Source organism: Chiloscyllium punctatum, chromosome 2 (genome assembly GCF_047496795.1).
Source record: "Chiloscyllium punctatum isolate Juve2018m chromosome 2, sChiPun1.3, whole genome shotgun sequence".
NCBI classification, from domain to species: Eukaryota; Metazoa; Chordata; class Chondrichthyes; order Orectolobiformes; family Hemiscylliidae; genus Chiloscyllium; species Chiloscyllium punctatum.
Window position 1 is genome coordinate 104,644,863 of NC_092740.1, and position 24,961 is coordinate 104,669,823.

The window sequence follows — 24,961 nt, forward strand, 5'->3', positions numbered from 1 at the left end:
CCTGCTGTGGGTTTGCAAGTGATATGTGCACAAGTCAGTTGATTTCTGCAGTAGCTGCTTCATAACTTATAATGTATTTTACAGTATTAAATAAACTAATGCACAGAATTAATCAAGTCCTCCATGAATGCTTGATTAACAGACCATTATTAATAACAAGAACCCCCACCCCTATCCAGTAGACCTTCAGGAATTCAGGCATTCATTTTGGATGACTGAGTTGTTGTTGTGACAGTGTTCATTTTTCCTCAACTGCAGGTTAGAGCTGATGCTGCTCATTCTTTCTGTCCACTTCATTCCCAGGCTGCCTGTACAATTTTTTTTGTGTGTGATCTATTGACCCTATGTTTAAAGGCTTTCTGATGTAACAACCAATTTGTTTTTGTATTTTTGAGGGCCTGCACCCTAATTTTTGCTTTCCCTTCATCCCCATAGTCTTGATCTTGGCATCCCATCAAAGGACTGCCTCATCTGTCTACTCCTAATTGTGGCTGTGGTGGTCCACGCAATGGGTTATGGATCATGTCATTAATGTCTTTCAGTTCACACCCAAGTAAGCCTGGAAAGATAGCACACGGTGTCTACTGGCATGATTGAGTACTGTGACCTGGGGAGCCACATGATCTGCAGGGCTTTGCCCTTACAACAAACTCTTAAAATAAATGAAGTTTTATCCTAAACATTTGATTTATGTTACATTGCCATTTAAAGGGATTGTTACGTTTTTAGTTTAATTAACTTGGCTTCATTTGGCTCACTCAATTTATCAAGAATGTAAAGAAGCACAGGAACAGAACAGAGTCAGGGAATATATACTTGTAATGTTATACTCCTTGAATAAATCTGTTACAAGTCAAGACCAGGTCTGGTTTGTTCCTTCACCAAATGACTCTATAACAGCAATTATATATAAAGTTATCTGAAGTAGCGATTCTTTTTTGTAGTTTAAGGCCTCTTTAAGGCCTTCCATGGATAGATATCCAGTTTTAATGCAATTATCCAACCAGGAAGATCCAAGAGAACCTGAATGGAGCTAAAAAAAAAGAAATACTTAGAGATCACAGCAGGTGAGACAGCATCCATGGAGAGAGAGCAAGTTAACACTTCAAGACCACATGATTCTTCATTAAAGCTGAAGGATATTTTCACTCTGAAGAGTTATCTATACTCAAAATGTTAGCTTGCTCTCTTTCCAAGGATGTTATCTGGCCCACTGTGATCTGCAGCATTTGTTGTTTTCAGCACAGATTCCAGCATCTGCGGTAATTTACTCCTACAACTTGAATGAAGCATTTGTGAGTGGTAGTGTCTGTGCCAATTTCCTGTTTTTACACCAAAAATGCAGCGTTCTATGGCTGCAAAGGGAAGATAAACATCTTTCACTGTTGTGATTGTATCTATATAAATTTGTGATCGTCCAAGAAGCATTAAGTTTATACCTTGAAAATAAATTCTCCATGTGTAAGATTAAATTTTATGGGTGATCTGTTTACATAGGTCTCTAATTGTTGGAACTAGGAACTATGCACCTTCCATCTTAATGTTATAAATGTGGAGCATGGTTTTAAGTGGAGTGACCACAGAGTATTAGGTTGAAATCATTCTGCATCTTGACATGCTTAAGTTTAATTTATGGATGAGATGGACTTTTGCTTTTGCTTTCTGCAGTCTCTTGGGCTTTAGGTGTAGGATAGATTTCTGAGGTCCATAGCCATTTTGAAGTTCCTCTGACTCAAAAGTAGTGAGTAGGACTGTTGTCTTGGGTCTCTGGCACTCCTCCTGTTAAAATAATGGCTTGGATCTTGACTCTACTCCTTTCTATAACAGGTTGAATTTGAAGTTCACGACTTCTATTTCAGGAATAGTGCACCAATCATGGTGCACATCTCAATCAGGACAACTGATACTAATGCTCCCAGAGTTTCCTGGAACATGGGTGAGTGTCTATCCAGGTTTAACTTTGACTATTGAATTTTGTCCACACAAGGTGTCAGGATATCAGTTGCAATATCTTTTGCTGATTTGTGATCAGTTTGCACAGCAGGCACTTTAAAAGTATTTCACACAATAGTTTCTACTTTAAGATTGATTTAATTGTCTACAAGAGTTAATAACACTTGGCTCTAACTCATAGATAACTTTCCACACCTAACTCTATATCAAACTCTCACCTGAATCTTAGATCGGCCTCTTTTTCCCAAATTAAAATGGGAGAACCTGTTTACAAGTGATTATAACCATCAAGCTGCTCGTGCAATCCAGATTAATAAAACACGTCATAGAGTTACTCATGACAGCATGCTTATTATGACAATATTTTAATCAAACTTTAGTTACCTCAGCCTTCCTGGAGTTGGTGATATTTTAAGCTCCATTATTTTCACTTTTAACCAAGAATATAAGAATGTTTAAAATGACTTAGGTGCACAATTGTGTAAACATTGCTTTCTTTCCCTGGTGAAAATAAGGTTCCTGAAGCAGCACACTGGATCTATCCATCAGCACTGTTCACACTGACATAACAATAGTGATGTTCATGCTTAATGGAACAGCTTTTATATCTCAATGTAAAGACATTTCCCACTATTTCCCTCCTATTCCTTTACCTCTCAGCTTTGACTTGCCAATCCCCCAGACAAATTGTTGCAAATATTTTAACGATCCCCTGTACTATTACATTCCCTATACAGATCAATAACTTCTAAAGAGATCCAAATTTCCTGTTGGATGGCTGGAAGGATAAACTAACAAAATTTCAAATCTTAAGACTTTTACTGAAACACACAAGCTAAAAGCGACTTTGATGAAACACTTGAATAAAGGCAAAATACTGCAGATGCTAAATAATACTTTAAAAGGTAATTTATATTCTACCACAGTGAGCAGATTTTCTAATTTAACATTTACAAGAAGGGAGAATCTCCAGCCATGGTTATATTTTCCCCTGTTCTTTAAATCGATACTCTATTCTACCAGAGCCATTTCAAAGTGATTCTCAATCCTTGAGAATCTTTCCTTTTCCTTCTTTTCTCCATAACTCCCACTTTCCAAACTAACTTTAACATTGAGGGCAAATTAGAGCTGATTCCTTTCAGATAATCTTAGACTAACCTTCCAGTCTTGTGTAAACTCTTGATAACCTGATCCCTTCAACCTGACTATGAGCTCCTACCAACATTCTGACATGGTAAACCACAGACACTTACTGTCTTTGTTGCTGTGCTCTCTTTCTCTTGGACCTTTGCGGACAATCTATCTGTGAGGTTCAGTGATACACTGATCCTTTAGTGGCTTTCTCTCAAAGCCCATCTCCATGGAAACATAAATCACATGGGTTTGTGTTCGGGTAAAATTAATCATTGTGTCCTTTTGAGTTCCAACTTTATAGGATCTTGAAAATAAATAGGTAATTTAAATTTTAATTGTTTATAAAAACTGACATTCTGAACCTCATCTTGGGACTTGAGACTTTGAAGATGAACAGTTAGTCCATTGTCAGCTCAGATACTGTATTCAATGATTACAGGTGTGAATCTCTTGCACTGCTTTCCCCATGAAGAAATCTCGGCCTCTCCTATAAGATTTAACATCGAAGCCAACCTGCCTTGCTGTTGGCAGAATTGCAAACATTTCTTCATTTTGTGACACATTTTAGGCAGTCTCAAAACATAACCATCTTCTAAATCCTCACATTGGTAACAATATCTATTGAAAATTTTGATTTCTTTAAATTCTATCATTTTTTACCCACTTCTACAGCTTCTGCATGAATAGCATCTCACTATGTAGTAACAGGTCAATAGCCATGTAGAAAACTCACATTGACAATTATATTAATATATAAATTGTAAGAATTTTGCCATTCAGGGAATCGTTTAGCCATTCACGAATAATGATAAAGTGAAGCTGAAGTTTTTTTTGTTTTGATTTTCACTATTCAGGACTTGACCTTTTGGAAGGCCAGTCTCGAACTATCACCTGGGAGCAGTTTCAGGTAGTGGATAATGATGCCCTCAGTGCAGTCCGTTTGATTACTGTGGATGGTTTACTACATGGGCGACTTACTGTAAGAGGTTAATGTCCATTTACCATTTCACTGTATGTGAATGTTGGTGCATGTGTTCAATTCCCTGGAGCTACAAAACATGATGAAGACAGCACTGGAGATGTAACTCTGAACAAGAGCAAAGATTGGGTAAATTACTCATCTCCTGAAGTCAGACCTTTCAGAGTGGGGAACCTTTACCCAAATGTTTATTCTGCCTGTGTAAGCCTTGGTCATGTGTCAGTTTATTATTTAGTCATGATGGACCTCAAAGCTGACTGATAGGATCCAATATTAAAAGATTTGGTATTCTTTTAATGTCATCTGTATGTAGTCCAGGGACTTTCAAACAACTTATCACAAACCAGTCTTGAATCTGGAATCTTCTCAGTTTCTATTACTCTGGTCCACACTATTCAATACAGAAGGATGCTCCAGAAATACTTCATTCCTCAATAATGAGGAGGCCAACACATCAGTCAACAATCATCATCATTTTTCACTTTAAACAAAGTGGGCAGCATGGTGGCTCAGTGGTTAGCATTGCTACTTCACAGCGCCAGGGACCTGGGTTCAATTCCCGCCTCGGGCAACTGTGTGGAGTTTGCAAATCCTCCTGGTGTCTACGTTGGTTTCTTCTGGTTACTCCAGTTTCCTCCCACAATCCAAAGATGTGCAGGTCAGGTGAATTTGCCATACTAGATTGACCATAGTTTTAGGTGCATTAGTCAGGGGTAAATATAGGATAAGGGAATGGCTCTGGGTGGGTTATTCTTCAGAGGGTTGGTGTGGACTTGTTGGGCTAAATGGACTGTTTCCATACTATAGGAAATATAATCTAAAAGAAGTGCTGAGTAATTAATGTCTCTTGGCCTCTTCCAGAGTCCCCAGCATCACAGATGTGAATTTTCAACCAATTTTGATTTACCAAACATGGTATCAAGAGACAATTAAATGCACTTCAAGGGCTGTGGGCCTTGACAACATTCCAACAATTGTACTCAAAACTTGTGCTCCAGAACTATCTGCACCCTTAGCTAAGCTGTTCCACTACAGCCATAAAATTGGCATCCACCAGAAAAAAAATGGAAAATTTCCCAAGTATGTTCTATACACAAAAAGCAGGATGAATCCAACATGGCCAATTTCCACCCCATCAGTCTACACTTGATCATCAGTAAAGTGATGGAAAGTGTCATCAACAGTGCTATTAAGTAGCTCACCCATAGCAATATTCTACCCACTTATGCTCAATTTGGGTTCTTCTAGTGGTCCTGACCTCTTGACAGCCTTGGTTCAAATGAGAACAAAAGAGTATAATTCTAGAAGTTGGTGAGAGTGACTGCAGTTGACATAAAAGCTGAGTGTAACATCAAGGAACTTTCGCAAAATTGGAGTCAAAGGGGAATGGGGGAAAAGGCCTCCACTGTTTCAAGTCATACGTTGCACAAAGGAAGATTATCGAAGGTCAGTCATCTCACCAAAGGATATCTCTCTGGGAGTTCCTGAGGGTAGTGGCCATCTTCAGTTGCATCACCATGTCTCCATCATAAAACCAGAATTGGGGATGTTCACTGATGAATAACACATGAATACTGAAGCAGTCCATGTCCAAGTGAAGCAAGACATAGGCAACATCCTGGTTTGGGCTGATAAGTAGCAAGTTACATTCGTGCCACATAAATGACAATCAGCTGAACAGAATTAACCAAATAAGTATGGTGGTCACAACAATATGTTGGAGGTAGTGAATTCTAAGGTGAGTAACTCTACTCTGACTCCCCAAAGTCTATCCACCGCTTACAAGTTAGGTGTATAATGGAGGACTCCCCAGTTGCCTAGAATTCAAGCAGTTCCAACATCATTTGAACTTAGCATTTATACTGGATAATACAGACTGCTTTGTTGGCACCTCATCCACTATCTACATTATTCCCATAGGCGCAATAACAGTAATGTGTACCATATACAACACATACCACAGTAACTCATAAAGGCTCTTTTGACAGCACCTTCCAAACCTACAAACTCTTGCCACCTCATAGGTCAACGACTACAAATACATTTGTCAGAATCTTCACAGACCAAGCCTTTGGGCATTGGTGAGTTGATTGGGAAAATATGGCCAGATAAGAAAGATGGGATTGCCGGTATCGGGAGAAAGAAAGTCTGATTCAGCAAACAAGCTTTGAACAGTGCAATACAAATCTCATTCATGCATATCAAGAGAGCTATTTTCTTGCCATTATTACCTAATCACTCCTTATTTGTGTGCAGTTCTCTATTCTACCCACTGCTGAATAGAAACTGAGTTGTGACAATACCTAAAATGAAATTGAGTGGATATCAGTGAGTCCTCTAGGCCACCATTTTGAACACCATTCATCAACATCTTGGGGTGCACTCCATGGTAGCAGCCAGACTTGCACAGCCTCGTTCTAAACATGGCCCATCTTTGGCTCACTTACAAAACAGTTCTGGATTTCAATGCTGCACTTCAGTGTACACTTGTACCTCTCATTGCAATGGTGTTGCCAGGATATTTCATGTACAAGGACAAAGGATTGGACCAGGGTGTATCTCTGGGCTCTTTGCCTGCTTTCTTCATGCTCAATCCCTTGTGCCTACATTGATGCTCTCTGTGTCTCTGGCTTCCCGTTTTGTCCTATTTCCCCTCAACCAGAGATTAAAGGCTGAAAGTACTTCTGGCTAGACTTGCCTTCTAGTAGATTCATAAAGCTCTAAATGGACATAGTTGTCAGCAATGATCAGTCAAGAGAGTGGATAATTTGCCGTACATCACTACGCTGCATGTGATTCAACCAAATGGCTACACCTCAAAGTCTAAGGTAAATAGTCCTTAGTGAAGTCAAGCCTTCACTTAGGGATTCAGCAGTCCAGGTCACTGCAATCCACAGACTCAGCTACAGTCAGTCCGATAGGTTCAATTCAACCTGCACTTGGTTTCATGTCAGGGAGCCACTAGAGGTCAGTCAGGACCCTTGTCATCCATAAGTCATGATGTTCACCTGAGGCAGGATTAGTGGTGCTGAAAGAGCACAGCAGTTCAGGCAGCATCCAAGTAGCTTCGAAATCGACGTTTCGGGCAAAAGCCCTTCATCAGGAATGAGTCAAGTGAGTGTGCCACACTCAGTCCTGCTGGTCAGCTCAGTGAAAGTTGAGGATATTATCTGGGTCACTGCTGTGAATAGGAAACCTGGGGATGTCAGTTTTGTGGAGAAAGTGAGGACTGCAGATGCTGGAGATCAGAGCTGAAAATGTGTTGCTGTCAGTTTTGTGGCATTGGAGGCAACAGGCTGAGATGCAGAGGAGACATTAATTATGAAGGGGAAAACTCAATATAATCTGGGTGAGAGATGATATTGCAATGGAAGGGATGGGTTACTGCCAGGGACCCATTCACAGTCATGATGAGGGGTCAGTCCACTTACAATGGTTGGCATGGCTGAGCTGGACAGGGAGACCAAGGATTTGATTTAATTTATTGTAGTCATGCATCTCAGTGCAGTGAAAAGCTTTGTTTTGGAAGCAGTGCATGCAGGTCATAGCAAACAAGGGCATGCAGATCAAAGGATGCTTAGACAAAGTGAGATACACAAGGAGTTACACAAAGCAAGATCAACATTAGCAAGATCAACAATTATTTTAAATTAGAGATGTCCATTCATCAATCGAACAATCGCAGCAAATAAGCTGTATTGAAACTGATCGTGCGTGTGTTCAAGCTTCTGCTTGATGGAGGTAGTTGTAAGAGAGCATTACCAGGATGGGAGAGGTCTTTGATGGTGTTGGCAGCCTTTGTGCTGAAATGAGAAGTGTATATGGAGTCCGTAGATGGGAGGTTGACTCTGATGCTTTGGGCTGTGCCAATAACTTTGAGTTTCACAGTTGCTGTGCGCACCCAAAGAAAGGAACATCAATTTCAGGGTTGGGTGTGTTTCCATGTTAAACCTGCAACTCAGTGCAACTAGTGTGGCCTGCAAATCATAAATATGCTCTGAAAATAGAAAATAGCTGTGACTGCATACAGAATGGGTGGAGCAAAGTGTTTTTTTTCCATCTGAGTATTTGGGCTCTGCTTGTGAGCAATGTGAGGACTTATGAGAACCAATTGAATTCATAAGGCACTTCCACAATACATGTTGAAGACTCTGTAATTATAGATTACTACACGTGAAATGTATAGGATATAAATCCTTGCCATGAGCAATCTTGACCATGTCAGTTTACAGATTGATCACAGTCATTTCTGTGAAGTAGAAGTGATCGCAGGTGGCCAAACAAGGTGTTGAGCTGGTGGTGTTATCACTGGATTATTAGTCCAAAAATACAGATAATGTTCTGAGGATTCTGGTTTGAATTCTACCATGACAGATGGTAGAATTTGAATTCAATCAACATCCGAGATAAAGTGTCTAATAATTAACCACTGATAATTATTGGAGAAACCCAATCTGTCATCATTTTGGGGTGGCACGGTGGCTCAGTGGTTAGTACTGCTGCCTCACAGCGCCAAGGTTCAATTCCCACCTCTGGCGACTGTCTGTGTGGAGTTTGCACATTCTCCCTGTGCCTGCGTGGGTTTCCTCCAGGTGCTCCAGTTTCCTCCCACAATCCAAAGATGTGCAGGTCAGGTGAATTGACCATGCTAAATTGTCCATAGTGTCAGGTACATTAGTCAGGGGTAAATGTAGGGGAATAGGGTTGCTCTTTGGAGGGTCGATGTGGAGTTGTTGGGCTGAAGGGCTTTTGCCCAAAACGTTGATTCTCCTGTTCCTTTGATGCTGCCTGACCTGCTGCGCGTTTCCAGCAACACATTTTTAAGCTCTGATCTCTAGCATCTGCAGTCCTCACTTTCTCCTAAAGAATTCCTACTCCTTGATCCTTGGGCTGCATGTGTGTTCAAGTCTCATGTTAATTCTGCTGTAGTCAGCAGGATTCCACAGCACAGGCACTAAATTGTTGAGATTGAAAAGTGCCTGGCTGAGATAGAGTAGATGAAAATAGCAATGTCTATGAAGGAAGCTGAAACTGCTCTAGAGTCAGTTCTAGTAGTGATGGAGGAAAACATAGAAATAAAAAACATAAAATCCCTATAGTGCCCAAAGACACCGTTTGGCCCATCGCATCTGGACCAACCTTGTGAACAGCAGTTGACCCAGAGCCAATCCCCACCCTACCCCCATAACTTCACATGTACCATGACTAATCCACCTAACCTGCACATTCCTAGACAGTATAGAGTAATTTAGCACAGCCAATCTTTGGATTGTAGAAGGAAAGCAGAGAACCCAGTGGAAACCCATAGAGACACCAGGAGATCACGCGAGCTCCACGTAGACAATTGACCAAGGCTGGAATGAACCTGAGTCCCTTGTGCTGTGCTAATCACTGAGTCACTCTGCTGTCTGTAATCAGACTTTTAGGCCAGATGCAGACAAAGGCTTCCCATGAGTATTCCCTTCACTCTACAAAGCAAGTGGTTGCAGTGGTCAGATATTCTATGTGCTGATGATTAGGACACTGGACCCATTCAGGGGAACATCAGAAACAGTCAATGATCAAGGAGTTGAAGACTGGATTGCGGACATGCGGCATGCACCCAAGGGCCTCAACATGAATGAGAAGGCAGTGTTCACTGTGGAACATTGGTGTGGGAAAGCCCACCGGGAAATTCTGGTTGGTGATACAGATGTTCAAGGAAGTCCACAGAGAATAAGAGCTCAAGGTTTTGGAGCTAGCATATTGGTATGGATAGAGAACTGGCTGATGGACAGGAAACATCGAGTGAGGATCAGGAGTTCGTTTTAAGGTTGGCATCCTGTAACCAATGGAGTTCCACAGGGATCAGTTTTGGAATCGCACCTGTCCACAATATTTATTAATGACTTGGAAGAAGGAAATGAATGTGCTGTAGCTATGTTTGTAAATGACATTGGCTTGGCCACTTTTGGAATACTGTGTTCAATTCTGGTCTCCTTGCTGTAGGAAAGATGTTGTCAAATTGAGAGGGTTCAGAAAGGATTTACAAGGGTTTTGCCAGGGTTGGAGGGTTTGAGCTTTAAGGAGAGGCTGAACAGGCTGGTGCTATTTTCCCTAGAGCGTCAGAGGCTGAGACGTGATCTTATAGAAGTTTATAAAATCATGCAGGCCGTAGATAGGGTAAATAGCCAAGTTCCTTTTCCCAGCGTAGGCGTGTCCAGAACTAGAGGGCAGAGGTTTAAGCTGAGAGGGGAAAGGTTTAAAAGGGATCTAAGAGGAACTTTTTCATGTGCTTGTATGAAATGAGTTGCCAGAGGAAGTAATGGAGGCTTGTATAGCTGCAACATTTAGAATGGGCATATGAATAGGAAGGATTTAGAGGGATATAAGCTGAATGCTGGTAAATGAAACTAGATTTATCTAGGATATTTGGTCAGCGTGGGCAAGTTGCTCCAAAGGGTCTGTTTCTATGCCATATATCTCCATGACATTATGTGATTCACTAGAATTGTTCCAGATATAAGAAACTTTAGTTATGAGGATAGATGGAAGAAGGCTGAGAGGAGATCTTACCTGAAGTTTTCAAAATCATGAGCAGGCTAGGCAGGGTAGATCAGGTTAAACAAAAATAAAAGGGCACAGATTTTTTAGTGTAAATGATTCAGTAGCATTATGAGAAAAGCGTGTTGTTGTGGTTCTGTTCGCCAAGCTGGGAATTTGTGTTGCAGATGTTTCGTCCCCTGTCTAAGTGACATCCTCAGTGCTTGGGAGCCTCCTGTGAAGCGCTTATGTGATCTTTCCTCTGGCATTTGTAGTGGTTTGAATCTGCCACTTCTGTGTGTCCATTCCAGCTGTCCGCTGCAGTGGCTGGTATATTGGGTCCAGGTCGATGTGCTTGTTGATTGAATCAGTGGATGAGTGCCATGCCTCTAGGAATTCCCTGGCTATTCTCTGTTTAGCTTGTCCTATAATGGTAGTGTTGTCCCAGTCAAACTCATGTCGCTTGTCATCTGCATGTGTGGCTACTAAGGATAGCTGGTCGTGTTGTTTCGTGGCTAGTTGGTGTTCATGGATACGGCTATTAGCTGTCCTCCTGTTGGTTTTGCTCATGCCGGGTATCGGGTCCTTTATCTTGGTGAGTTGTCTGAGAGTGGCTGTTGCATCAAGACACTGTTCAAAAGGGCCACAACACACTGCAGCACACCTGAACTGCAAAAAGAGGAAGAAGAACACCTCTACAATCTATTCGCCAAAAATGGAAACCCCCACAATTTCATCAACAGATACCTAAGGGAAAGACAATGGAATGAGGACATGTCACAACACAAAGGACTAGCCACGTTACCATACATCAAGAACATTTCTACACTGACAGCCAAACTACTATGACCACTAGGACTCACAACAGCACACAAACCAACAGCCACTCTCGGACAACAACTCACCAGGACAGCATGAGCAAAACCAACGTAGTGTACAAAATCCCATGCAAGGACTGCACAAAACACTACATAGGACAAACAGGAAGACAGCCACACGCAGATGACAAGCGACATGAGTTTGACTGGGACAACACTACTGTTATAGGACAAGCCAAACAGAATAGCCAAGGAATTCCTAGAGGCATGGCACTCATCCACTGATTCAATCAACAAGCACATCGACCTGGACCCAATATACTGACCACTGCAGCGGACAGCTGGAACTGGCAATCAGAAGCGGCAGATTCAAACCACTACAAATGCCAGAGGAAAGATCACAGAAGCGCTTCACAGGAGGCTCCCAAGCACTGAGGATGTCACCTAGACAGAGGATGAAATGTCTGCAACACAAATTCCCAGCTCGGCGAACAGACCACAACAACCAGCACCCGAGCTACAAATCTTTGCACAAACTTTGAATGGGAAAAGCCTTTGCATACACTGAGTAGCTAGTATGTGGTATGCACAGACTAGAAATTTGGACGAGGCACATTTAATTGAGGCTTTTAGGAGGGATAAAATGTTATCTAGGGATACAGGAAATAGCAAGAGATGGCACAAGGCTACAGCAACAGTATAGGCCACATGGGCTAAATGGCCTCCTTCTGCAGCATAGCAATTCACCATGACTCACATGATATTTTCAATAGACACAGCATATGTGGTTCTTGTTTATCCTTAATTTCCTTTCCTGCTTGTGATGACCTAATATCAATGGAGTAATGAATCTCTGCTTCATGTTCTTGGGCCGTAAACATGTTTAACCATTTTATCATGTAAGATCATAGAATGGTCTTTTGCTGTGCATTGACCATTCAGCCCAATAATATTAATGCTGTCTCTCTGGAAGAACAACTTGGCTTGCGCCTTTTTTCCACACTTATCCCCAAGGACCTGTTCAATTGCTTATTCCATTCCCGTAGAAAGCTGTGTTTCTATGCTCCCACCATAATCTCCAAGAATCAATGCCAGATCCTCACAAAACTGCATAAGGAGAATAAGCTTTCCTTCATTGTGTTGTTGCTTCTTTGGCTTTCAACTATTCTGATGTTAAGTTTCCCCTCCTCTCTCTGTTCAGACCCTTCATGGTTTTGAACAACTCTATCAAATCTCCTCCTCCTCTTCACTTCACAATGAAAAACAACCTCCGTTTTCCAATCAGTCCACCTAACTGAAGTTCCTCACCCCGGAACCATTCTCAAAAATATTTTCTGAACTATCACTAAAGCCTTCACATCCTTTCTAGAAGTGGTGGTTCAAACGTTGAATGCAATACTCTGCTTAAGGGCAATTCAGTGTTTATTTTTCCAAAGGTAATTGTAACAACTTTGCTTTTATACCCTATATTTCTGTTTATAGAGACCAGGATTCCAAATCTGTTGCAGTTATTTTTGCAACCTGCCACACACTGAGGTGTGCATATATCCCAATGGTGCTCTCCTCAATCTTTCAACCATAATATACCATGCCACACTTTTATGTGATTAATCTCATCTCCACCCATTCGGTGATTGGTTTCTTCTTGAAGTCTAATTGTTACATCCTCACAGCTGTGTGTGGGGAAGATGTGGTTGGCAGTAGTGGACTTTTAAAGGCCACAGGGTGTCCAACAAGATGGGTTCTGTCCTAAATTAAAGAAGCGCACTCAGATTAGCAGAATGGTCTGCGCACACAGGGATATCAATCGTACTGGTGAAATGCCATGGGCAGCAGGGAGAGATTTTTTGCTGGTAGCAGAAGTTCATGGGCATCTAACATCCCTATCCACTCAACCATTTCTTTTCTTGGCCTTTTTCTACTTTCAACCTAGTCTTTTCATGTCTGTTGCTGCAGAAACCCCTGCCTACTCTCCTAATTATAGAATCCCTGAGGTATAGCTTATTAATAAAGTTGGATGGTGATTCAGAAATTGATCCACTAATTAATGTCATTTCTGTCATTTCCAGGTGGAAAAGGTTTTATGTTTACAGTCGATGACATCAAGTCTGGCGTTGTTCATTACCATCATGATGACAGTGACTCCACAAATGACTTCATTGTATTTCGAATTTTTGATGGTAATCATAGCACCCGGCACAAATTTCCCATTAACATCCTTCCAAAAGATGATAGCCCTCCATTCCTCATCAACAATGTCATCCTGGAACTTTATGAGGACCAGGAAATCCAGATTGAGAAGGTAATGCTTCAAGCCTCGGACATGGACTCAAGTGATGATTACATCCTCTTCAAAATCATCAAACCCCCTCAGGCTGGAGAAATTCTGAAAAGAACAGCTCCTGAACTGTCAGGTATTTGTTGAAATAGATTTTGATGATTTGGAATCAAATATGTAACTGTTTTATTTTGTTATTGAATTTTAATTCCTCTGCCAGATATGGGCTGAGGAGGTGGGAGTAGAGATCAGGGCATGGGATGGTGTATGATAAATCGGGCCATCTGTTCTCTCCCATCCCCCCAAACAACCACTTCCACTCTGGCCCTTGTCCAATTCTGGTGACAATTTTGAGTTTGTTTTGTGCATACATAGAAAACGTGTGGACTTGATGGATTGTGGGGAGTGGTGATTGGTTTATTGTGCACCAGCTCCCTGGTTCTGACACTGGACTTATGTACAGAGAAATCTCGATTATCCAAAAGACATGGGCAGGGAGTATTTCATTTGGTTACTCGAAGTCCAGATAATCGAATGTTGGATAACGTAATTTAGCCAAGTGTCGAGACCTTGCAATCTTGCCAGATAATCCGATATTTGGATAATCGAATGTCGGATAATCGCGGTTCTTCTATAGTGTGATGTGGTCTGGTGAAAACTACAGGAGGCAGATGCTTCAGAGGTAAAGGAAACTCTGATTATAACAAGCAAAATTGAAAATATGTACAATAAGTGAAAAAAAATGAGTATTTCAAAAAGCCCAATGTTGTGCATCAAGCGAAGTGAGACTTATCTAACAGCTAACTAGCACCCAATTAAGCTTTGCAGCCCCAACTTGGTTCTGTGGGTTTAAAATAACAGAAAGCTGTTAATTACTGGGTGTCAGCGAAAAGGAGAGAGAGAGGAAAAAAACGCTAATCCCGGAGACCTATCCTTTCCCTCCGGAGGCCCTGCACCGCCAGCCCTGAAGCCCATCCTTCCTAACTAAAAACTGAGTTGGGACTGAGGGTCTTGGTGACCTTATGTTCACCCCTGAAATGGCTTCTGTTGATTTAGATGGAGGTGGATGTCGCTGGCACTGCCGCGGTCGGAATCTCAGCTCTCTGGTCGCTCCTTGTCAGTACATAGAGGTTTGTGGATGGATCATTTGCTCTCTTTCTTTTCCTGTGTCTGTGATGGTTACAGTATGTGAATCACTGCAACAGGCTATGGCTGATTCTCTTGACTCTGGCCAAACCTCTTGCTGAATCAAATCTCCCTTCGAGATTAGGGTTTCCCAGTTATACTAGGAGAAAGTGAGGACTGCAGATGCTGGAGATCAGAGCTGAAAAATGTGTTGCTGGAAAAGCACAGCAGGTCAGGCATAATTCAAGGAGCAGGTGAATCGACGTATCAGGCATAAGCCTTTCTTCAGGAATGCCCTGAAGAAGGGCTTATGCCCGAAACATCGATTCTCCTGCTCCTTGGATGCTGCCTGACCTGCTGCACTTTTCCAGCAACACATTTTTCAGTTTCCCAGTTATACTCACTGTTGGTTGCCCTTATCTCCCTCTAAATCTGGATTTGATTACTGTGCTTTTGAACCTCCTCTTAGGGCTCTGAGTATCCTCCTGACTATTAGATGAGGTGTGAACGTTTCTTCGACAGAAGTGAATGGGTTTCCGATAGTTTTGAATGTCCAGTATTTTTTCTTGGATGGATGTAGGTTAAAGTTTTGCCATTAGTGTAAGGCCTTCTCATTCAAAGGTGAACAGGTTTGCATGTACTACAATGGTGTGGAATGTTCAATGTCTCTGTGTCTGAGCAAACTGATTAAAATTTGAGTAGTTTTGTAGGCTTCACAATGTCTCAGTTGTTTGCTCTAAGGCTGGTGTTCATTGTTTTTAGCTGAGGTATTTGTGGGGGTCTTCCTTTAATTTTATAAGCTAAATCCCTGTTCCAGATAGCTGCCCTGAGGCTTGCTTATTGCCTAGTCTGTTTCCTAATGAAGGAACAGTGCTCTGAAAGCTAGTGCTTCCAATTAAACCTGTTGGACTATAACCTGATGTCGTGTGATTTTTAATTTTGTACACCGCAGTCCAACACCGGCATCTCCAAATCATGTCAGCCAAAGAGCTCAGTGAACTTTAGTTCAAATGTGAATTCAACAAACTCATGTCCCAAGTTCAGAGGATTTTAGTCCAGGGTATCTGATGGGGATTGTTGCTCCACCTTACAGGATGGAATAGCTTGCTTCCACACTGTAGGGATTCTATGATTCTATAAGAAAGTGAGGACTGCAGATACTGGAAGTCAGAGTCAAAACGTGTGGCACTAGAAAAAATACAGCAGGTCAGGCAGCATCTGAGGAGCAGCAGAATTGATGTTTGGGCATAAGCCTTTTAACAGGAATGTGGTGGGGAAGAAGGGGTCTAAGAGATAAATAAGGTGGGATTGGGATTGGGTTGAGGGAGTTGGGAAGATGATAGGTAGATGCAGCTGGGGGGTGATAGTGATAGGTCAGAGGGGAAGGAACATGGTCAGGTAGGATAGTTCAAGAAGCCAGTGCCAATTTGAGGGGTTGGATCTGGGATGACATGGGGAGGGGAAGGGAAATGAGGAAACTGGTGAAGTTGACGTTGATGCCATGTGGTTGGAGGGTCCCAATGCAGAAGTTGAGGTGCTCTTCATCCAGGTGGCATAGATTTGGCAGTCAAGGAGGCCCAGGATTCACATGTCCTTGGAGGAGTGTGACGGGGAGTTGAAGTGTTCGGCCACAGGGTGATGGGGTTTCTTGGTATTGGTGTCCCAGAGATGTTCACTGAAACATTGCGAGTTGGCATCCTGTCTTCCCAATGTAGTGGAGACCATATCAAGTGCAACTGACACCGTAGATATGATGCTTGGACGTACAGGAAAATCTCTGCCACATGTGGAAGGATCCTTTGGAGCCTTGGGCAGGGGTGAGGGGGGGAGGTATGAATGCAGGTTTTACACCTCTTGCGGTGACCATGGAAGATTCTGGAAATGGAGGGTGTGTGGTTGCGCTGGTGTGGACCTAACAAGGGAGTTGCGGAGGGAACGGTTTCTGCAGAATGCAGTTAGGGGTAGGGAGGAAAATATATATCTTGTGGTGGCGTCTCATTGTAAGTTGCAGAAATGGTGGAGGATAATGTGGAAGGTGAGGATCAGGGGTGTTCTATCTTTGTTGTGAAGGGATGGGTGGGGTTCAATGGCAGAGGTGTGAGAAGTGGGGGAGTTGTGCTGGAGGGCATTGTTGAACATGTTCGAGGGAAAATTGTGATCCTTGAAATAGGAGGCCATTTGGGGTAGAATTGCTCCTCATGAGGTGGAGCAATTGAGAGCAAGGGATAGCATTTTTCCAGGAGTGGGAATGGGAGGAGGTGTAGTTCAGGTAGCTGTGGGTGTCAGTAGGTTTGAAGTAGATGTCCATGTTGAGTCAGTTATCGGAGATGGAGTTGGAGACGTCCAGGAAGGATAGGGAGGTGTCAGAGATGGTCCTTGTCAGAAATCAGGGTGGAGGTGTTAGTGTAATGGATGAACTATTCAACTTCCTTATGGGATCATGAAGCAGAGCTAATATAGTCATTGATGTACTGGAGGGAAAGGTTGGATGTGGTGGTGGTGTAACTATAGAAGATGGACTGTTCCCATAGCCTACAAAGAGGCATGCATAGCTGGGTTCCGTGCAGATTCCCATGGCTACCCCTCTGGTCTGATGAAGTGGGAGGATTCGTAGGAGAAGTTGTTGATGGTGAGGACCAGTTCCGCCAATCAAATGAGTGTGTCGGTGAAGGGGGACTGGTTGGGTCAGAGGGAGAGACAGAAACAGTGGGCTCGTAGGCTTCCATCATGGGAGATGGACGTATATAGGGACTGGATATCTATGGTGAAGATGAGCTGTTGGGGCCAGGGAATTGAAAGTCATGGAGGAGGTAGAGGGCATGGATAGTGTGCCAAACGTACGTGGGGAGATCCTGAACCAAGGAGGACAGGACCGAGTCAAAATATGAGGAGATAAGTTCAGTGGGGCAGGAGCAGGTGGAAACAAGAGCAGTCAGGTTTGTGGATTTTGCGTAAGAATTAGAACTGGGAAGTATAGGGTTACGGAATTCCTTCATCCCACTATTCTCCCAGGTTGATGTGTAATCATTGCAACACTGAAATTTTCTTTAGCTGTGTCTGACTCCGTGCGTACTTGCCCTCAGCCCACCCCCACCTTCCTATTTATCTCTCATCCTCTCTTGCACCCCCCCCCCGCCGACAACATTGCTGATGAAAGGCTTATGCCCGAAACATTGATTCTTTTGCTCCTCGGGTGCCGCCTGACCTGCTGTGCTTTTCCAAAACCATACTTCTCTGATTCTATGTGCAAAGAAGCTTTCTGCACAGTTCAATGATATAAAGAAACGGTGTGTGAATGTTTCCAACTGAGTAACACGTTCAGTTGTCCTAGTGTTCCAGTGTCAGCAAACACTGCTTTCTCAGACAACAGCTTAATCGGTTTCCAAAAAGCTGTGCAAGCAGGATATTGATGCCAATTTTTCGCAGGATATGTATTGCTTGTTACATAGATACAACTAAGTAGTTTAACACCTGCTTGAACCTTTTTACTGTTGGGCCACTCACCTCAGCCTCCATCACAAGAATCATTTAACCTACTGACACCAATGACACTATGGAAAGCATAGCCTACAAATGCCTGCAACTCACCCATTCTTTTTTGTCAGACTCCAAGCATTGAACGAAAAACTATCCAATCTCATCCAATTCCCTTGTGCCTTAACTGGCCTTCCTGATTCACTTGCTATCACTTCCAATATCAGCATTCATTTTCCACTGCTGAACATTCTCTGAATCCCACCTCCCTGCCAAGTTAGTTTAAACTCTCCCCAATGACACTAGCAAAGTGTTGGATGCCGGTGCTATTCTGGTTCAGAAGAAAACATCCACCTTGTACAGATCCTACTGCTCCCAAGAACAATCCTAATGTCCCAGAAGACTAAAGCCCTCCCTCCTGCACCATTTCTTCAGCTATACATTCATCTGGACTAACCTCAGTTGTGGCACCAGACGTAACCCAAAGATTACTACCTTTCCAGCCAGAGTCATAGAGATGTACAGCACGGAAACAGACCCTTTGGTCCAACTTGTCCATGCTGACCAGATATCCCAACCCAATCTAGTCCTACCTGCCAGCACCTGGCCCATATCCCTCCAAACCCTTCCTATTCATATACCCATCCAGATGCCTTTTAAATGTTGCAACTATACTAGCCTCCACCACTTCCTCTGGCAGCTCATTTCATATCTGTACCACCCTCTGAATGAAAATGTTGCCCCTTAGGTCTCTTTTATATCTTTCCCTCTTACCTTAAACCTATGCCCTCTAGTTCTGGACTCCCCCACCCCAGGGAAAAGACTTTTTCTATTTACCCTATCCATGCCCTTATGATTTTATGAACCTCTATAAGGTCACCCCTCAGCCTCCAACGCTTCAGGGAAAACAGCCCCAGTGTGTTTAACCTCTCCCTGTAGCTCAAATCCTGCAACCCCAGCAACATCCTTGTAAATCTTTTCTAAACCCTTTAAAGTTTCATAACATCTTTCTGACACTTCTTTAATGTGCTTAGCTTCCTAAATTCTGCTTTCAGAAACTCAACTTTTTTACTACCTATGTCATCAGTTCCAATATGTACCACAACCTCTGTCTGTTTGCCCTCCCCCTTCAGCCATTCAGTGAAACTTATGTCTGTTTCCCTCCATTTAATTCCATCCCACTATAGCCCTGCAGCACTTTTTCCTCCCTTCTTGTGTAGCAGACCCAACTATGGTGCCACGATGTCTTCTCCCCCAAGATATCTCTTCAAAGCTGTATATCTTTTAGAAAGGTAGTTGGCCACAATGGACTCCTGCACTACCCTGCTCTCTCTACTCTACCTGGTTGTCACCCATGTCCTTTCTGCCTGTCCCATCTGCACCTGTGGTGTGACCAGTTCACTGAAAATACTATTCACAACTTGCTCAGCATCATGGATGCACCATCGTGAATTCAGCTTCAGTTCCAAAGTGAAGTTCTATACCGTTAGTAAATCTATATAGAGTCTGTACAGGATGGAATCAGCCCCTTTGATCCAACTCATCCATTCTGACCAGATATCCTAAATTAGTTGAGTCACATTTTCCAGCATTTGGCCGATATCCCTCTAAACCCTTCCTATTCATGCACCCATCCAGATGCCTTTCAAGTGTTGTAATTATGCCGGCATCCACCACTTCCTCTGGCAGCTTATTCCATACATGCACCACTCTCTGTGTGAAAAAGCTACCCCATAAGCACCTTTCATATCTTTCCTATCTGTGCCCTCAAGTTTTGGACTCTACTACTCTGTGGAAAAGACCTTAGCTATTCACCCTATCCATGCCCTTCATGATTTTATAAATCTCTATAAGGTCACTCTTCAGCCTCTGATGCTCCAGGGAAAATAGCCACAGCCCATTCTCTTAGCACATTCTCTTCCAGTCCTGGCAACTTTCTTGTAAATCTTTTCTGAACCCTTTTCAAGTTTCACAACATCCTTCCTATAACAGGGAGACCAGATTTGAATGCAGTATTCCAAAATTGGCCCAACCAATGTTTATTTTTCATAGAGTTAGGAAGACTCCTTAACCAAATGGCAGTTGGGAACTGTATGCAGACAGCCCAGCCCCATTCCAACAGGTCCAGCTTTTATCAACAGGTTATAATTCACACATGAAGGAAACTAGGACTCAGCAAAACTATTCAAGCCAAACCTTGGCAGTTCCTCATCCCTTTTCAACATTCTCAATGGAATCAGCCTCCACCACCTGATCGAGATCTCAAAAGGCCTTTTGAGGGAGAACAAAATCTCCCCAACCCCATGGTTTGCTAATTATTTTCTGATTACTCTATCTGTACTGCTCTTGGAGAAAACCTATTAGATTTTATCAAAAATTGTGACTGCTGAAAATCAGAAACACAAACAGAAATTTCTGGAAAAACTCAGCAAATCTGGCAGCATCAATACAGAGAAAGCAGACTTAATGTTTCAGCTCCAGTGACCTTTATTCAGAACTCTTCAGAACAACTTCTTTATTTCCACTCATTGTCTTCGGATCAGCTGTGTGGCCATGGGCCTGAGTTATGCCTGTCTCTTTGTAGGGTACGTGGAACATTCCTTCTTCCAATCTTACTTGGTCACCTACCCACAACTCTTTCTCTGTTACATTGATAACATTATCAATTCTGGTTCTCTCTCTTGTTCTGAACTAGAATATTTTATTAATTTTGCTTCCAATTTCCTGATGAAGGACTTATGCCCGAAACGTCGAATCTCCTGCTCCTCTGATGCTGCTTCACCTTAATCTGGACCATCTCTGACTCCCTTCCTCGACATCTCTGTTTACATTTCTGGGGATAGTCTGGCCACCACTATCCTTTACAGATGCACTGACTCCCACAGTTATCTATACATCCTCACAACCTCCTTCAAGTAACAGGTCCATTTCATTCTCCCAGTTTCTCCAGATCTGTTGCATTTGTTCTGATGATACCATCTTCTACAAGGGGGCCTCTGAAATGACCACTTTCTTCCTTGACTGACAATTCCCAACCACTATGGCTGACAGGACCCTAATCCATGTCTGACCCATCTAACCACACATCTCATCTCACCCCTTTGCTTCTTTCTCACAGCACTGATTGAGTCCTCAAGGTCCTTGCTTACAACCCCACCAGCATTGACATCCAACATATTATTAGCCACTATTTCCACCACTTCCCGTAGGATACCAGCACCAGACACACATTTCTTTCCCAGTCGGGGAACACTTCAGTGGTCATTGACATTCAGCTTCTAAGAAAGTGTCCTCCATGGCAGCCTTTGAGATGCACAACAATGCAGAATCCCAGAATAGAAACTGATAGCCAATTTCTGTACCTATGAAGATGGGCTCAACTGTGATCTTGGGTTCCTGTCACACTACATGTGACTCCACCACACTGTCTCATATCTGTAAAAGCTCATTATGTCCTGTTTTGACATAATCACATTGATAAATAGTTATGATCTCTCTGCCTTAGTTAAAAATCACAAAACACTAGGTTATAATCCAACAGGTTTGTTTGGAAATACAAGCTTTTGGAGTGCTGCTCCTTTATCAGGTTGTTAGTGGGGCAGGATCATAAGTTGTAACAAAAGATCATCGTATCATACAACTGATGCAATATATTGAACAAACCTTCTGAGTCATATGATCCTGCTCCAATAGGTACCTGATGAAGGAGCAGCACTCCAAAAGCTTGTACTTCCAAATAAACCTGTTGGACTATATCCTGATGTTTTGTGATTTTTAACTTTGTCCACCCTAGTTCATCACTGGCACCTCCACATCATGGCAACCTTAATTAGTTTGTACAGTTTTAGATTAATTATTACCTTGGTTAGACCTTCAGCATGTGATTCTTATAACTATCATGTCATTCCAGTCAAATAAAAACAAAGATTTGTGGATGCTGTAAATCAGGAGTAGGGCCAGGGGTATCTGAGGTGGGTGGGGAACTACTCAGCAGGTCTGGCAGCAGGTGTGAAGACAAATCCGAGTTAATATTTTGAGTCAAGTGAACCGTCATCCCTTCAGTTGTTATTCAGCTATTGACACTTTACTCATACTGTCGAACACTCCTGGTCACCTGCAGAGATTCCACTCACATCAGTTATACAATCTTTTGATCTTTCTCCCCTTGATCTTTCTGCCCATAAACTGTGTTCTGTGTGTTTCCCTCTCACTTCATCTGATGAAGGGGCTGCGCTCCAAAAGCTTGTGATTTCAAATAAATATCAGACTATGACCTGGCGTTGTGTGATTTCTGACATTATCTACTCCAGTCCAACAATGGCACTTCCATATCATCACTCAGTTTAGTCTATTGTACACTCTGGAGAGGCAAAAGGCAAAGTTGATGGCCACTTATGTTCTTCTGCAAAAATAACCCCGAGCTTCCTGTTGCCTGCCACTTCTTCGCACCACTATGTTCCCTGACCAATTCCTCCACTGGCAAATCCAAGCCACCTGACGCCTTCCCAACTGCCTTCACCCCAGCCCCACCGCCATCCTCCTATTTATCTCTCAGCACCCTTCCCCCCCCCTCCACACTCCCGATGAAGTGCTCATGCCCAAAATGTCAATTCTCCTTCTCCTTGATGCTGCCTGATCTGCTGTGCTTCTCTTGTGCCTTGCCTTTCCACACATCAGTGTGAGTTGGGTAACAAGGTAGCTCACAGTGCCAGGAACCCGGGTTCAATTCCAGCCTCAGGTGACTGTCTGTTTGGAGTTTGCATGTTCTTCTGTGTCTGTGTGGGTTTCCTCTGGGTGCTTCAGTTTCCTCCCACAGTCCAAAGACGTGCAATTTAGGTGGATTGGCATTGCTAAATTGCTCATAGTGTCCAGAAATATACTGGCTAGGTCAGTTAGACATGGGGAATGCAGGGTTACAGGGATGGGGTGGATCTGGGTGGGATGCTCTTTGGAGGGTTGATGTGGCTTGATGGACTGAATGAACTACCTCCATGCTGTAGGGACTCTATTCTATGAAGGGTCACTGGACATTCTCTCAAGGTCTTGGCAGACCTGCTGAATTTTACCAGGAATTTCTGTTTCTCCTCATGATCTTATTTGTTCTCTGAGAACAGTCTTAACTTTTACAACTTCTCCTCAGAACTGAAACTCTTACTTTTCCCTCTGATGACATCTTAGTTAGCTTCTGAAGCCCATTGTGTTTGTTTTCCTCATTCACACAAAGGGTGTTATGATGCTGATATGATTAAAGGTTATTGCCCGCCTCTAATTGCTGCTGAAAATGTGATAAATCTTGGTGTTGAATAACTGGAGTCCACATGATAAAGGCACTCCCACAATCTCATCAGGGAAGATGCTTTGCTCCAGTGATGATAAAAGAATGGTGATATAATTTCAAGTCAGGATACCATGTGACATGGAGGGGAAGCTGAAAGCCCAGAAACTTTAAACATTTGTACAAAATGTCTGAAGCTCTGGAAGTCACGTAGAGACATCCTTTTGGATAGATTCAGATATCCCTTAGAAAAGGGGTAAAATATCCTTTTTGTTTGTTAAAAGTAAATGAAAATGTGTGCTAAAAAACTGAATCAAATCATTGGAACTGTCAAGTTGCAAAGATTATTTTTAAGTTGAAAAATGTGGTGCTGGAAAAACACAGCAGACCAGGCAGCATCCGAGGAGCAGGAGAATCGACGTTTCAAGCATAAGCCCTTCTTCAGGGCTTATGCCCGAAACATCGATTCTCCTGCTCCTCGGATGCTGGCTGGCCTACTGTGTTTTTCCAGCACCACATTTTTCAACTCCCGTCTCCAGCATCTGCAGTCCTCACTTTCTCCAAGAGTATTTTTAAATCAAGCTCTTCAAATTGAATATGAGCAGCCTGCTGTGATTGTCTGTCTGCAATTTCATTGGTAGTTTTTGAGGTAAACTTGAGGATTTTCATTGTTGAATTGGTGCTGCATGACTGATTTTACAATTTATCATAATCTCTGAGGGTGTGTGGGGAGTGAGGTCGTAAAGTTCAGTTTGATTGACAGCTCCAATTACTGATCAAATCTTTGATATGGAGCTTGAATAAAATAAAAGTAAATTACTGCGGATGCCGGAATCTGAAACCAAAGAGAAAATGCTGGAAAATCTCAGCAGGTCTGGCAGCATCTGTAAGGAGAGAAAAGAGATGACGTTTCGAGTCTAACTGACCCTTTGTCAAAGTTTTGACAAAAGGTCAGTTAGACTCGAAACGTCAGCTCTTTTTTTCTCCTTGAATACAAATAGTTGTTTTAATAAGTAACTATAGAATCATAGTCATAGAGATGTACAGCACATAAACAGACCATTCGGTCCAACTCGTCCATACCGACCAGACATCCTACATTAATCTTGTCCCATTTACCAGTACTTGGCCCATACTCATCTAAACCCTTCCAATTCATATACACATCCAGATGCTTTTAAAATTGTAATTATCTCAGTCGCCACCACTCCCTCTGGAAATACATTCCATACACGCACCAACCCTTGCATGAAAATGTTACCCTTCAGGTCCCTTTTAAATCTTTCCCCTCTCACCCTAAGCCTATGCCCTCTAATTCTGGACTGCCCCAACCCAGGGGAAAGACCTTGTCTATTTACCTGATCTATTCCCCTCATAATTTTATAAACCTCCATCAGGCAACC

At 42.6% G+C, this 24,961-nt stretch overlaps 1 protein-coding gene across 9 annotated transcripts in view; it reads left to right on the plus strand.

Moving 5' to 3' along the window:
* frem1a (Fras1 related extracellular matrix 1a) overlaps positions 1-24,961 on the plus strand; it is a 377,121-nt gene that overhangs the window by 133,369 nt on the left and 218,791 nt on the right. For 7 of the 9 annotated variants that reach the window (XM_072586891.1, XM_072586895.1, XM_072586892.1 and 4 more), the window contains 3 exons: positions 1,828-1,936; positions 3,942-4,073; positions 13,476-13,820. In XM_072586891.1, coding sequence (XP_072442992.1) covers positions 1,828-1,936; positions 3,942-4,073; positions 13,476-13,820 — 586 coding nt within the window. Of the gene's footprint in view, positions 1-1,827; positions 1,937-2,690; positions 2,800-3,941; positions 4,074-13,475; positions 13,821-24,961 lie in introns of those variants that run through there. The other 2 variants (XM_072586896.1, XM_072586899.1) reach the window with 2 other exon arrangements.